This window comes from Pimephales promelas, chromosome 4, assembly GCF_988280905.1.
Source record: "Pimephales promelas chromosome 4, fPimPro1.hap1.1, whole genome shotgun sequence".
Classification (NCBI taxonomy): Eukaryota; Metazoa; Chordata; class Actinopteri; order Cypriniformes; family Leuciscidae; genus Pimephales; species Pimephales promelas.
In genome coordinates, this window is record NC_142772.1 from 33,369,505 (window position 1) to 33,382,053 (window position 12,549).

At 36.3% G+C, this 12,549-nt stretch overlaps 3 protein-coding genes across 3 annotated transcripts; 1 reads left to right on the forward strand and 2 right to left on the reverse strand.

The window, feature by feature from the left end:
- The first annotated feature begins 747 nt into the window (after nt 1-747).
- On the forward strand, nt 748-2,183 carry ift22 (intraflagellar transport 22 homolog (Chlamydomonas)). Its single transcript, XM_039659890.2, has 5 exons — nt 748-1,100; nt 1,190-1,275; nt 1,373-1,462; nt 1,563-1,765; nt 1,994-2,183. The coding sequence occupies exons 1-5, from the start codon at nt 1,062-1,064 to the stop codon at nt 2,140-2,142; spliced, it is 567 nt and encodes a 188-aa protein (XP_039515824.1). The 5' UTR covers nt 748-1,061; the 3' UTR covers nt 2,143-2,183.
- Nucleotides 2,184-2,481: 298 nt separating this feature from the next.
- On the reverse strand, nt 2,482-4,624 carry atp5mg (ATP synthase membrane subunit g). Its single transcript, XM_039659891.2, has 3 exons — nt 4,466-4,624; nt 3,909-4,069; nt 2,482-2,689 (listed from the first exon to the last, which is right to left on the reverse strand). The coding sequence occupies exons 1-3, from the start codon at nt 4,515-4,517 to the stop codon at nt 2,591-2,593; spliced, it is 312 nt and encodes a 103-aa protein (XP_039515825.1). The 5' UTR covers nt 4,518-4,624; the 3' UTR covers nt 2,482-2,590.
- A 459-nt stretch (nt 4,625-5,083) lies between these two features.
- On the reverse strand, nt 5,084-11,371 carry nherf4b (NHERF family PDZ scaffold protein 4b). The gene is made up of 11 exons (XM_039658331.2): nt 11,224-11,371; nt 10,347-10,380; nt 10,010-10,074; nt 9,203-9,414; nt 8,869-9,070; nt 8,581-8,717; nt 7,342-7,546; nt 7,041-7,237; nt 6,407-6,628; nt 5,896-6,108; nt 5,084-5,575 (listed from the first exon to the last, which is right to left on the reverse strand). The coding sequence occupies exons 1-11, from the start codon at nt 11,288-11,290 to the stop codon at nt 5,498-5,500; spliced, it is 1,632 nt and encodes a 543-aa protein (XP_039514265.2). The 5' UTR covers nt 11,291-11,371; the 3' UTR covers nt 5,084-5,497.
- Between the last annotated feature and the right edge of the window lie 1,178 nt (nt 11,372-12,549).

The window sequence follows — 12,549 nt, forward strand, 5'->3', positions numbered from 1 at the left end:
TCTGACACTAAGTATCTTTGTTTTATCTTTTAAATATAGAGGCCATATTGGAGCAGATTCACTATTTTTTTTTTAACTTTAAGGTTGTAACATCCTCTGACAGCTACGTACCTGTTAACAGCTGTGTGTTACCCGGTTTATTTCTAACCCTCAATTCACTTGGGCGTACGTGTTGTTTTCGTAGAAAAATTTTTTGAAGACAAACTTGCTCTGCTGGACAGATTGCTACATTTGTAAGCGGCATGGCAGATGACAGATGTGTGCTGTCCTCGTGTGGCTATAAAAGGAAATACAACTTTACAACTATGTGCAACTTTTGGCGATAGAAATCACTTTTAGGATCACGTTTAGGACATGTAATTCAAGTCTGTAATATGGCCACACTTTAAAGTTTACACATTTTGTTTTTCAAAAGCGAAAGCTATAGAAATCTGAAAAATTCAGAGTATTTTTCAGAAAAGGGGCAAGCTGTCACATATGTTTTATAAGTTATTTATGTGCAAAATCTGTATAATCTAATCAAAATCTGTGTAATCTTGTATTAATTGTCGCTAAAAGCCAGCGTTGTCTAAATTAGCCTATTTACTTCCTGAAAACTAATTGGCAAAATCAACTCTTATTTCTTCTGGCCAGTCTATGTATATATATTTTTTTTAATTGATGAATTAAGTATGTAATTTGTTTATATTTTTATTAAGAATGTATTTTAAATGAATGAAGGTTAGCGAATCTGCGACGAGTAATTTCTGCATAATCGCCTTGGAAACGAGTTGTTTATGTTAGCCATCATGATGAGATAACTCGCCATGCTCTTCATCCTTTCTTTTACTGTCTATGTCTTCATCTAGCTGTCTATATAACTTACTAGGAGAAATATCGCACTTATTTGTATTTGGCACGTTGATTAAACGTTTTGTAATTCGTTTTTTTTTCTGCACGTGAACTTGTTATCTTTGTTAGCTAGCGCGCTAACGTTAGCTAGGTTTGAAAAATAGGTCTCTACCATAGGGTCTCTACTCAAAAATTTCTTCCTTGTCTTTTTATTCTCTCGATACGTCAAGATGGTCAAGGTGAAAATATTATTCATTGGACCAAGCGAGGTAATGTAGAGGTGTGTAGAATGCGATGTATAATATTAAATTATTTAGTGTAACGTTAGATCACTATTTTTCATATTTCATGTTGACAGTGTGGAAAAACAGCATTGGCTAATTTTCTCTCCGACACAACGGAACAAATTGGAGCTAATCATTACAGCCCAACACAAGGCGTAAGGTGGGTTTATTTGAAATATTTTGTTGCAATAAGTATCAATGTTTAAGCTGTCTGGCCAAACGTTTTGTTTTTGTTACATCCTCTAATAATTCTATAGGATACTTGAGTTTGAATCTCATAGTTTATCTAATGGCAACAAAAATTCAGCATGTGAAGTGGAACTATGGGATTGTGCGGGAGATTTCAAGTAAGTTGACCAAATGTAGACCACTTTTCCTGAACAAGATTGAAGTTGTCAATTGTATTTTCTTTCTTGAGTGAATTCATTCAATATTGTGTGTGCACAGGTTTGAATCATGTTGGCCAGCTATAATGAAAGACTCCAATGGGGTAGTTATTGTATTTAACCCAGATGTGCCCAGTCATCTGAAGGAAATTGAGACCTGGCACTCAACAATCATCTCCTCACAGGGACTGCTAGAGGCCCAGTGTCTGCTCATAGCACATCATAAACCAGGGTGTGGAGCTGACAATAGCCATCCACCATTAGGTAACTTGTCCACTTTACGGTATTAGTTTGTCAGAGAAATAAGCTATCTTGAGGCTGATGAAGACCTGACTATAATTAATGTTACTGCAGATTTTAATATGATGCTGTTATTTGCCTTTTCATTTAAAATTCTCGTTTAATTTCTGAACACCCCTTTGAAAATTGCTGATTTGAAATGTTGAGTGCATCACATTTACAACAAAAACATTTTATTTATCCTCTGTGTAGCCCCACAGTTAAACAAGCTGCCTCTCATTCATTCAAACCTTGAGGAAGAGCCTGAAGATGTCCGACAGGAGTTTCACAAATACTTGGGAAATGTTATGCGAATGCTATCAGAAAAACAGGAGCGTGAAGAGATGTCAATTATTACATGATTTGTGTGTGTATGCCAAAGTAAACCTATATCCCACATGTATACATGTTTTTTTTCTTGTGAAAAAAAATCTTGAGCCACTTCTAACCTAACATAGGCTAGGAATCTCTCACAGTGGTTAATCCATCCCACAATAAAAATGTTCACTCATTTAAATCAAGAAGAGAGGAAACATTCTAAAGGGCAGTGGTTATATAATGAAGAGTATCATGTAAGGGCTGAGCTCAAAACACCAAGTACTAAACTGATGGAAACATCCTAGAGTTCAACAATATTGTAATTCACTGTACCATTATCATGGGTCCACTGACTAAATTGGAATTTAAAAAAGCATGAAAGCTGTTATTTAATAATATTTATTTATTTAGTTCCTGGATTCCAAGAATTCTGATAAAGAAGGGAACACACACAACTTAGCAACGAAAGCAAGCAATCAGGACAGTCCACATTTATACATCATAGCCAATAAGGCCTCTCTTTCCAATTATCTCCCCGATGTAGAACCACATCAGAACTTCTGTGGCAACAAGCCCATTCCTCATAGCATCCTGTGGTGGCAAAAAAAAGGAAATAAAAGTGATGAGAAACATTACATAATTAATAATATATTATAATCAGGTTTGAACCTGCTAGTGTTGCGGAGCTGCCATGTCATTTTTTAGCAATCAAAAAGTACAGTAAATTACTTTTTTATGACTGGATTTCGTCAGCATTTCGGGCTAAAACAATGGTAGGGGAAACACTGCAATTAAAGTATTTAAAAACATCCGTCAAGGTGAGTATTTATGCAAACCTCTGTTATGTCTTATGTGAAAGTTCTGTAAACTGTTGGGGAAAAAACATCTGTGTAACATTATTTTAGATAAGTGCAGTAGGTCTTAAATATATAGGCTGTCTGTTTAATTAATGTTAATCAAACAATTGTGGTTTCATGGGAAGAAAAAAAAAGTTGATTATGTATATGACTTGGTGTGTGCCAAATTTGCTGTTACCTGGGATTTTAAGGGATGGTAGCTGATTTTGTTTTGGAACCTTCAGAAAACTCAAAATTGACTTTGCTGACTATCAACTACAGTTGAACAGGTTTTGTCAAGTAATTAGTCTGATTTCAACAGATCATACAACATGAAAATGACTTATTTTTGAAAATGTCCAACTCATTTTGCCAGCTCGGGTCACAGACGTATATGCTTGTGTGTGGAATGGATGGATGGATGGATGGATGGATGATTTAGAGCAACTTTCTTAATAAATATGCATGCTGCAATGTAATGGGCTTTATGCCCAGCTGCACTACTTCCTGAACTTCAGCCAGCTTCTTGTTTCCTGTCTGCCATTATTGGCCAAATTGATTAATTCAGGTGTGTCTGATTATTGTTGCCATGACAACTGAGGTCAGGCACACCTGTATTAATCAATTTGGCCAATAACTGCAGACAGGAAACAAGGAGCTGGCTGAAGTTCAGGAAGTAGTGCAGCTGGGCATAAAGCCCATTCCAAAGCCTTTCCTAATGGTGTCCATGTTATTTGCACAATTTAATAAAATACATATTTAAAATAGAAAATCACATGAAAGCGGTCCCTCTGACTGAGCAGACACGTTTTAAAAAATATTTAAGTAATTAAAAAAGCAAATTACAAAATATTTTTTATTCACGCATCTGCTCAGGCTGAGGGACAGCTGTCATGCAAATATTAAAATCTTTTATTTAAAACGGAAATGTTCAACTTGAAATGCAACCAAGAACTCGAAGGACCCATACTAACCCTGACTGTAGTCTGACCGAGCCGTCCTGACTGGAAGCCCTTGATGAGATCCTGGAAGCCGCTGATTGCCTTGGGGATCTCGCCAGGGCTGGGAGGAACCAGCTCCACACGGGCGTAATACCAGAATGTGGCTAGCCGGGGCTTGGAGTAGCTCACAGCAGCTGCAAAATATCAATATCAACGCCATTGTACATAGAAATGTCACAAAGCAAAGGCCAAGGGAACAACACAAATATTTGAGTCGACACACGTTGACATTGGGAGACTGTTCCGTCAACTTCAGCATAACACGCTGTTGTAGAAGTACGAGCTAGGCACTCAAAAATGTATAAACAGTTTTTAGACCAGACAGAACAAAAACATTTACTAACACAATGATCGGTCATCCGTTTGCACAAAACATTAGCGTATGCGTTATGTTTAATTGATCTAATTCATGATTTGATCATTTACGCGGCCTGTTCTAACAGCTGCGGAAACCAGAAGCATTTAACTAGAAACAAACATTACAAAGAAATAAATCTTCTACGGTTTAAGTAAAAGGTAATTATTCTTACCGCCGACCAACGTTGGCACTTTAGCCACGAGTTTCTGTACCGCCTGGGCCATGATTTCTGTGAACTGTAAAGATTAATTCGCCGCTTCTCTCCACAACTGGGGCCCTTCAATGAATGTCACCTCCAGCGAAGGACCCTTCAATCGAGTATGCAAGCTTATACGCCTGACGGAAATTTAGAGCAAGCCTATACATAAATATACCTATATCTATATAGTGTAACTTACATGTTGAACAAAAAATACTGTTTATTAAAATAAAATAAAATGGTTCAACCCGATTAAACATGTAATACCATGCACGGATTAAAATATTTTTACATAAATAAGAGCGGCATAAAACGGCCGACTAAGTGCGACTGTAAATGCACTACATAAAAGGGTGATATCGGTGATATCTTCTAAATTATATCTTCCATGTATCAGTGTTGTAAAAGCAAATTGTGTACTATTTATTTATTATTAATTAATGATCAAATTATCAGTAGCCAAGGTCAGTAGGCTACAACAAAAACAAATTATTTCCTGGATCATTCTTAGAGACATTTATTTACATTTTTAGTTTTTCATTTGTTGATCTTAATTTATTTAACACTTTGATTTGGCGAAAAAGAAAAAGACATTTGATCTTATTTAAATGATAATTTATTCAGGATGAAAATGACACAATGCAAAAATGGTAGATTCATAAGTCACAACATGGTAGATTCATAAGTCACAACCTGGCAAAACATAGTGAGCACATGTTAAAATACTGATATAATAGATAATACTTCTCAGAAACACAGCAATCAATGTTAATGTCTTCCTGCAATGCATTCTGGATTTTTTACATCCAGACCAATCTTAACCTTTAGCCTACAGCAATCTGATTATGCAGAATTGGGATCATGCACACGTTTTGAATTGCTGAAGTGCAAATATAGTTCAGAGAATTTAGCTAACCAGTGAAACTCTAGTTAAAGATCATTCTCAAAGTACTAATCTCTTTGAAATTATCAGGACTGTTTTATGGCCATCTACTATACTATGAACTAAGTCCAGTCAACATTAGACAAGTCATCAGTCTTCAGTGTTTGGGGTTCAGCAGCACTCGAAACACTTTCCTCCACCTGTAACAAATGGTACATGAACAAATATAAATAAAGTTAATGAAGTTGATGTGTTTGCTTATTGTGTGTGTGTGTGAGTATGTATGGCACAATCATGCAATTGATCAATAAATGTATTGAGTTACAGTTATTTAATAATGTAATGAGTTTTGAATTAGCCAATCAGATGTGGCTATGTCATTAGGCAGGGATTAGTTTACTGCTTATTGTTGTTTACATTTAGCGTAAGTGATTTTGTTTGTTGTGTGTCTCTCTTCACGCCTCCACCGACCGACACTGATACCAAACACGAGAAAGCACAACAATACTTTATTGCATACCTCAGAGATTGTTGCTAGTTTGTTCACAGTGATTGGCTTCCCATTCTTCTTCAGCCAGTCATAACCTTTTTGATCTACTACAAGTAAAGAAAGAGTGTCTCCTCCTCTCTTCACAAGTAAGATCACATCCTCCAGAGACTCTTTCTCCACATTCTGTCCATTCACCTCCACCACTATATCACCCTGAAGCAGACCTGAACCCTCTTCTGCTACCTAAAGAAATGTTGGTAATACACTGTCAAATTCACTTGAAATTATAGATTTTACTTTTAGTAATTGTCAAAGCATCTAACTGAGTTGTATCACTGATCTTTTATAAAATGTTTATGTAATTCTATAATTTCTAACAAATGAAGACTCCCATGATATGTAGACTAGCTGGTTTTGCAAGAGTATACTTTAGTCAAGAGTTCCCACAGATCCAGAACAAAGGTTCATTTCTATCCAGTCCTAACATCTGAAGTCAGTATCGTATGAAGGCTGATTTGTCAGTGAATGGGCTTCATTGTACCTGGCTGATGAAAGTTCCAGGTTTCTGTTGGACGCAACCCAAATGGAAGCCAAAACCAGCCGAGCCTCTCAGCAATTTACAGCATCTAACATTAGGATCAATCTGCACATCCACCTCAGGCTCAATAGAGGGCACTGGAGGATTCAGCGTCATTGGGATTTCCTTTTTCTCCGGGCTACCAGATGTAAAATCCACACAGAACAGTAAGGGGGAGAGGCCCAGCTAAGAAAGAGTGAAACATGACGTCGTTTAAAGACAACTAAGTAGACAAACAGACATAAGTAAACAGACGATCAATCTTTAAAAATGTATTATATATATATATATATATATATATATATATATATATATATATATATATATATATATATATATATATATATATTCATAAATATCCTGAGAGTAGCTTTTTTTTGCTTTAAATTGTCATTACCAAATGGGTTAAAATATATATATTTTTTTCAAAGTGTAGTTCAAAGTTAGTTTATTACTATCTAGTGCACACTATCACTTCAAGGCCATAATCTGAACTTTATTCCTGTGACTTTTTTAAACATTTAAGAAATGTGATTAAACATTTGATAAATGTTATTTGAAGAAAAGTAATGTTATTATATTTTTAAAGTATGTTCACCTTAGTGTAGAAGTCATGGCCCTGAGGTGGCATAGTTGTGAGGGTGACCTGCTGCCCACTCTGTCTGATTTTGCTGACAACTTCATCATGACTCAGTGAGTCTGTGGATTCTCCATTCACTTCAAGAATCACCTCACCTTCTTTAACACCTCCCAGTTCAGCAAGGCTGCCATTATCCACCTCTCTCACCATGTGAACTGTATAAACCAAACATAAATATGTAGACAGCAATCCATTTATGTAGCTGTACAAATAGATTGCAAATAAATTAGTACATGTCAAATGTGTGTTTGCCTCTCACCCCTGCGTCCTGCTCCAGCCTTCTCCAGCCTGAGCAAGATGCCATACCCTTCTGGCCCCAACACCAAATGCAGTCTGTGGGGCCGATACGGCATGTTCTCTGCGTCAGCCAGGGCTGGGAGAATGGGCATTTTCCGACAGGCATAACTCTTCTCACTGTCACTGTCAATGACCAGCACTGTCATGTGATCACTGCACTTCTTCACCTGGAAATATCATCACCATAACCATCATGTGAGAGACAGAAGGTTTACACGCTGCCCATGAGTTTGACACATAGCTCAGAAGAGCTTTGTACACTATAAAAATGTTTGCAAGAAAAAAATATTGTAACTGTCAGTTGCCATTCACATAGTGACAATGGTTTGACATGACATGAATTGCCAAATAATTTACAGTGAAAAATAGTTACTAATAGTTTGATTCTTCTTATTAAATATATATCATAGGGTTGTGTGTTAAATTTTCTGTTTTCTGTAGTTAATGCTTGTTGCATTATTTTAGTGTCTTTGTTTGAAGCCAAGCATACCAAATATATCCACAAAAAGTAGGAGAGCCATTCAATTTAAAGCCCATTCTGATTGGAATGGTTTACCTACGTCTTTTAGATCGATCTCCTCTTTTCACCAGTTTAAGATGTCTCTTCTTAATTATTTTCATACAAGCTGCAACTGTTTTCTTCATGCTTTATATACTATGTGTGTGTGTGTGTATATATTGTAGTTTTTATTTTGTTTATATGAATGACCTTAACTGTTTACTGCCTAATGGTTGGATTGGGGAAGATATGGGTGGTTTTGGTGTGATGGAAAGCTTTTGTCTTTGTTTTGTTAGTATGTATGTATGTTTGTGAAGAATATTTTTCTTGAGGTCCCCACGAAAATGAGATGTCACATCTCAAGGGGTTTTCCTCTCAACAATAAATTTAACAAATGTATGCACCCCTTAATGGAAATAAATGCTGTGATGTTAACCACACGATCTGGTAACCACAACTGCTGTTTTTTTTAACCATAAATTTAACCGGATTTTTTTTTTACAGTGTATCTAAAGCAAGTCCTTGCTTACTATAGATTTATCAATAACTGACACAATGCAGACTAGATCTATAGCGCTGCCGAACGTGTTCCTTGTTTTATTGCCCTCTTTCTTACATTACACTCGAGCAACCCCCCTGCACCCACCTTCCCATGTAACACCACCCTTAAAGGGCTATAACATTTATCAACACTACACTTACCATTCTGCTGATGGCAGAGTGTGTGAGTTCACAGGTCATGGCACCATCCATCCAGATCAGCCGGTCACCTTTCCTCACTCCTGCCCTCTCTGCGGCCCCCCCTTTCACTGGGCTTACTGTGCATTTGCCTTTCTCACCTACACCACAGATACACCAGAAAGCGCACACTTGACCTTTAACCTCACTGTGTGTTGGATTAAATATGAAAAATCTCAAAAATGACGATACAAACAGCATTACAGATTTAAAAAATAAATAAAAAAATATGTGAGATACTGTGGTTCTTACCTTCCAAAGGCAGAATGTTGAGGCCCAGGCCAGGAGCATCTTTCTTGATGTGGCAGAGACGAGGAGGCCTCCATCCTTCTCCGCGGCTGGCTTTAGCCAACTCTCTAAGGTCACGGCCCTCAGAAACAGCCTGGTTGTAGGCCTTTTCATCTAACACCAGAAAGCAGAACTGTGATCCACTCACCTGAATCATACGGGCCACCTAAACAAATGGGACAAATATAATAAAGTGATCTGTTACAAAGCCTGATACAAAAAACACATGTTCATAGCTTGTACAGTAAAAAAAAAAAAAACATACAACAATTGCAAAACAAAGATCATGACTTCTCACCTCCATGTGTTCCATGTTGTCAACAAACTTCTCATTGACTTCAAGCACGCGGTCCCCATCCCTGAGCCCACTCCTCTCTGCCACACCCATTGAATTCAGCTGCCTGATTATATGACCCCGCCGCCCTCTTTCCACACGCAGACGGAAGCCAAAGATTTCTCCTTCTTCCCTCCTCAACACACACACACGTGGTGTGGGATTTGACACATGTTCTGTCAGCAAAGACTGGAGTTAAATGAACAATCTGTACACTTCAACACTATGGTATACTATAAACTATGGTAACACATTTTAGCAGCGTTTTGTATTTCGTATTATTCTGAGCTGTATTTGTTTATAAAATATAATAATAATGGTATAGAGCAGGGAACATCCCAAACGTTTTTTTGCTAGCCAAACCTCTTTGATCTAAAATATTTATTTGAAAACCACAATGAGATTTTAATTCAATAGGCTATTTCAATAATTAAACAACACAGCTGAATGTTTGTAGTTCTCTGATGTTGGTTAATAGTCACATGACATACAGGTAAACAAATTAAATAATATTTTTAGTTGATGTTTTATATTAATTTTAAAATGATTTTTTTTTTATTTGTATGATTTATTTAATTATTAGCTTTCCATTTAGTTTGGGGAACCCTGGTATAGAACAGACATCTGAAATCTGTCGTGGTCTCAGTGAAAAATAATTCACAAACATAAATAAAAAACATAACAAAATAATTTTAATTGTAAATCTCAAAGTATCCAGTCTATCCACACACAAAAAGGCACTAATAATACCCAATACAAGAACTCATTAACCTGTATCTTCTGCAGTCACCATGGCTGGATTGTCTATTCCCTCCTTGGGATTGAAGGTAAACTTCCTTAATGAACATACAAAAGAACAGGTTAAGGAATGAGTTTCTGCCCTCTGATAAGTTCTATACACAAGCAGCCAATGAGATCTAGTGCACTGCCATAAACAAGTCAATATACCCTACTTCCCGGACAGTATTTTAGTACACTCAGAAATCTGATGAAGCCATAAAGTGAGGCAGGTCCGTCCATTTGTACGCTTATCAAATCAGAAGGCACAAAGTCAAAAGCATGTGTGAATGTGTGTCTGTGAAGGGGCACAAGCCATTAAAATACTTACTCTATCAGCTCCATGACATCCCGCAGCACTGCAACTAAAGTAATGAGGAAGAACTTGAAATGATAAAAAGTCAAAGACACCTTAAATTCCTGGACAAAAAACAGATTCCTAATGTTGAGTCAAAAGCAGTCATTTTGCTTTACAAATTACAATTTAACCTCTGGATTTCCATGAACAGATCTTGACTCAGTCAGAAAATGTGGTTACAGCTCATCTCCTCTGACTTCCCTTAATACTTAGTCATCCATAGTGAGAACATGTGATGTTTTTAGCAAAACATACTCAAATTAGTGTTTACCTTTGGTTGATAGGCTTTGATTAAACACCTAGTTAAAACCTTGTTTATATTAAGTAGCTACAGCACATGTCAAGAATGGCAAGGTAAATCGTGTCACCGCATTCTGCACATTACTTGGTTTAGCTTAAGCTGTATGACTCATAATTCAAAAGTCACAGGTTAAAATACTGGAAATGTTATAATTACAAAGAAAATAATACAATGGACATTAGTTTTTTGTCTCATTTTTATGTGGCACTATGTCCTCAACAATGTTAAATAAACAGACCCCAGTGGCCTTGAGATCACACAAACACCAAAGTGACCATGGAGTGACCACGATTTACTTTTAAGCTAATCATTAAAACAGTTTACTTTTCTCATAGAATAACCATGTGTGTAACAACCGTGACCATGCAAATTATGTAAATTCCACCCATGAAGGCTTTTTTCCCACATTTATACATTTTCACAGTTAATTTAACATTAGCCGTTATTCACATAGATGAATAATCAGAGTTAAAAAAAAACAAACAAAAAAAAAAAAAAAACAGTACAATCTTTCAAAACAGAAACAAGAATAGAGCTAGAGGTACTTACCTGAGCTGTCTCTTCTCATAGCGCGCCAGTGGAATATGAGTGTCAGGAACACATGTGTGTTCGTCATTATGCTCCTCTTTTAATGATTTAAGTGTGCTCGTAAAGAGGGGCCTGTTGTTCCAGACCTTGGGTGTAAACACAGTCTTTTTCTCGGTAAGTCTCACACCTGCATCAGCACTCAACATACTATTCAACTTCACTATAGCCTGTTGCAAAGACTGACTAATGCAATTGCTTATGCTTTTAAGGCTGTGAGGATAATAGAGGATAATAGTGAGGATGAAACAAATGCATGTAACGCAAGAACAAATTGTGAATACCGTTTTGTAATTTAAGAGCTGATGTATAAAAGTTGCAAGGGGCATGAGGGGAAGTGAGATAGAAGGAGTCTCATCTCTTAAGGACACAGTGCTAACCCACTAGGATAGCATTTTTTTCCCAAAAAATTTTTTAAGATAGCCTATTCTATAAGGAATAATGAAACCAAACTGAGATGGGCTTAAGGACATTCTGAGACCAACCTGATACAATTCAGATGTCGTGGTGGTAATAAGGCATGCATTGACATGTTTTAAAGTTCATTTACAGCACACATTTTACCTTATCTTGATTATTATCAGGTTAGGTAAAGTAAGTCATATCTGTCCTAAAATAAGCATCTGGATTTTCTTCCAATCCATGGTCAGAAGACTTCTTCATCTGTTCAGCTCACTTTTTTTTAAGAAATCAAAGACTTTTGGCAGGCGAGTTTCTCGAATTACATATATTTTTTGGTTTACGCACCTCATTTGGACAATTTGTAAGGTGGATGCTGAGTTCCTGGCTATTCTTCAATATCAATAATAGCGATACCAACCATTTAGATAATAGATTGTTTACACAAAGTTTTATCTGTAGCCTACCGTTTTGATTGACAACACAATTTACACAATTAATGAAATTCAATATTTAAAGTAGGGATGAAAAATAAGTTGCAAGAGTATTTTCTTCCCTATTGTGTGATATGTGTGATATCTGTTTGAAATATTATCGAACAAGAAAAAATGCAGATATCACACATATCACACAATTTACACAATTCATGAAATTCAATATTTAAAGTAAAGGGAGGGGAAAGTTTGATTTAAGATTATGAGAAAATGAAAAAAAGGAGTGCATGGATAAATCATTTATAATATACACTACAATATTCTGTTAAAAAATTAGGAATAATCCGTTTTGATTTCATGGTGACTTTAAGCAAGCTATCCTAAAGACAACAAACAAAATTCAGGATTAAAAATAATAAAGTAAAACAATTATGTACTGCAAAGGGATTTACAGTCA

Excerpts from the sequence above, each read along its gene's own strand:
- ift22 (XM_039659890.2), top strand. The coding sequence starts at position 1,062 with ATGGTCAAGGTGAAAATATTATTCATTGGACCAAGCGAG. Across the intron at positions 1,276-1,372 it reads AGCCCAACACAAGGCGTAAG|GATACTTGAGTTTGAATCTC; the intron begins GTGGGTTTATTT and ends ATAATTCTATAG. Across the intron at positions 1,463-1,562 it reads GATTGTGCGGGAGATTTCAA|GTTTGAATCATGTTGGCCAG; the intron begins GTAAGTTGACCA and ends GTGTGTGCACAG.
- atp5mg (XM_039659891.2), bottom strand. The coding sequence starts at position 4,517 with ATGGCCCAGGCGGTACAGAAACTCGTGGCTAAAGTGCCAACGTTGGTC. Across the intron at positions 4,070-4,465 it reads AGTGCCAACGTTGGTCGGCG|CTGCTGTGAGCTACTCCAAG; the intron begins GTAAGAATAATT and ends GATATTTTGCAG. Across the intron at positions 2,690-3,908 it reads TCGGTCAGACTACAGTCAGG|GATGCTATGAGGAATGGGCT; the intron begins GTTAGTATGGGT and ends TTGCCACCACAG.
- nherf4b (XM_039658331.2), bottom strand. The coding sequence starts at position 11,290 with ATGACGAACACACATGTGTTCCTGACACTCATATTCCACTGGCGCGCT. Across the intron at positions 10,075-10,346 it reads GATGTCATGGAGCTGATAGA|GAAGTTTACCTTCAATCCCA; the intron begins GTAAGTATTTTA and ends ATGTTCATTAAG. Across the intron at positions 9,071-9,202 it reads ACAACATGGAACACATGGAG|GTGGCCCGTATGATTCAGGT; the intron begins GTGAGAAGTCAT and ends CCATTTGTTTAG.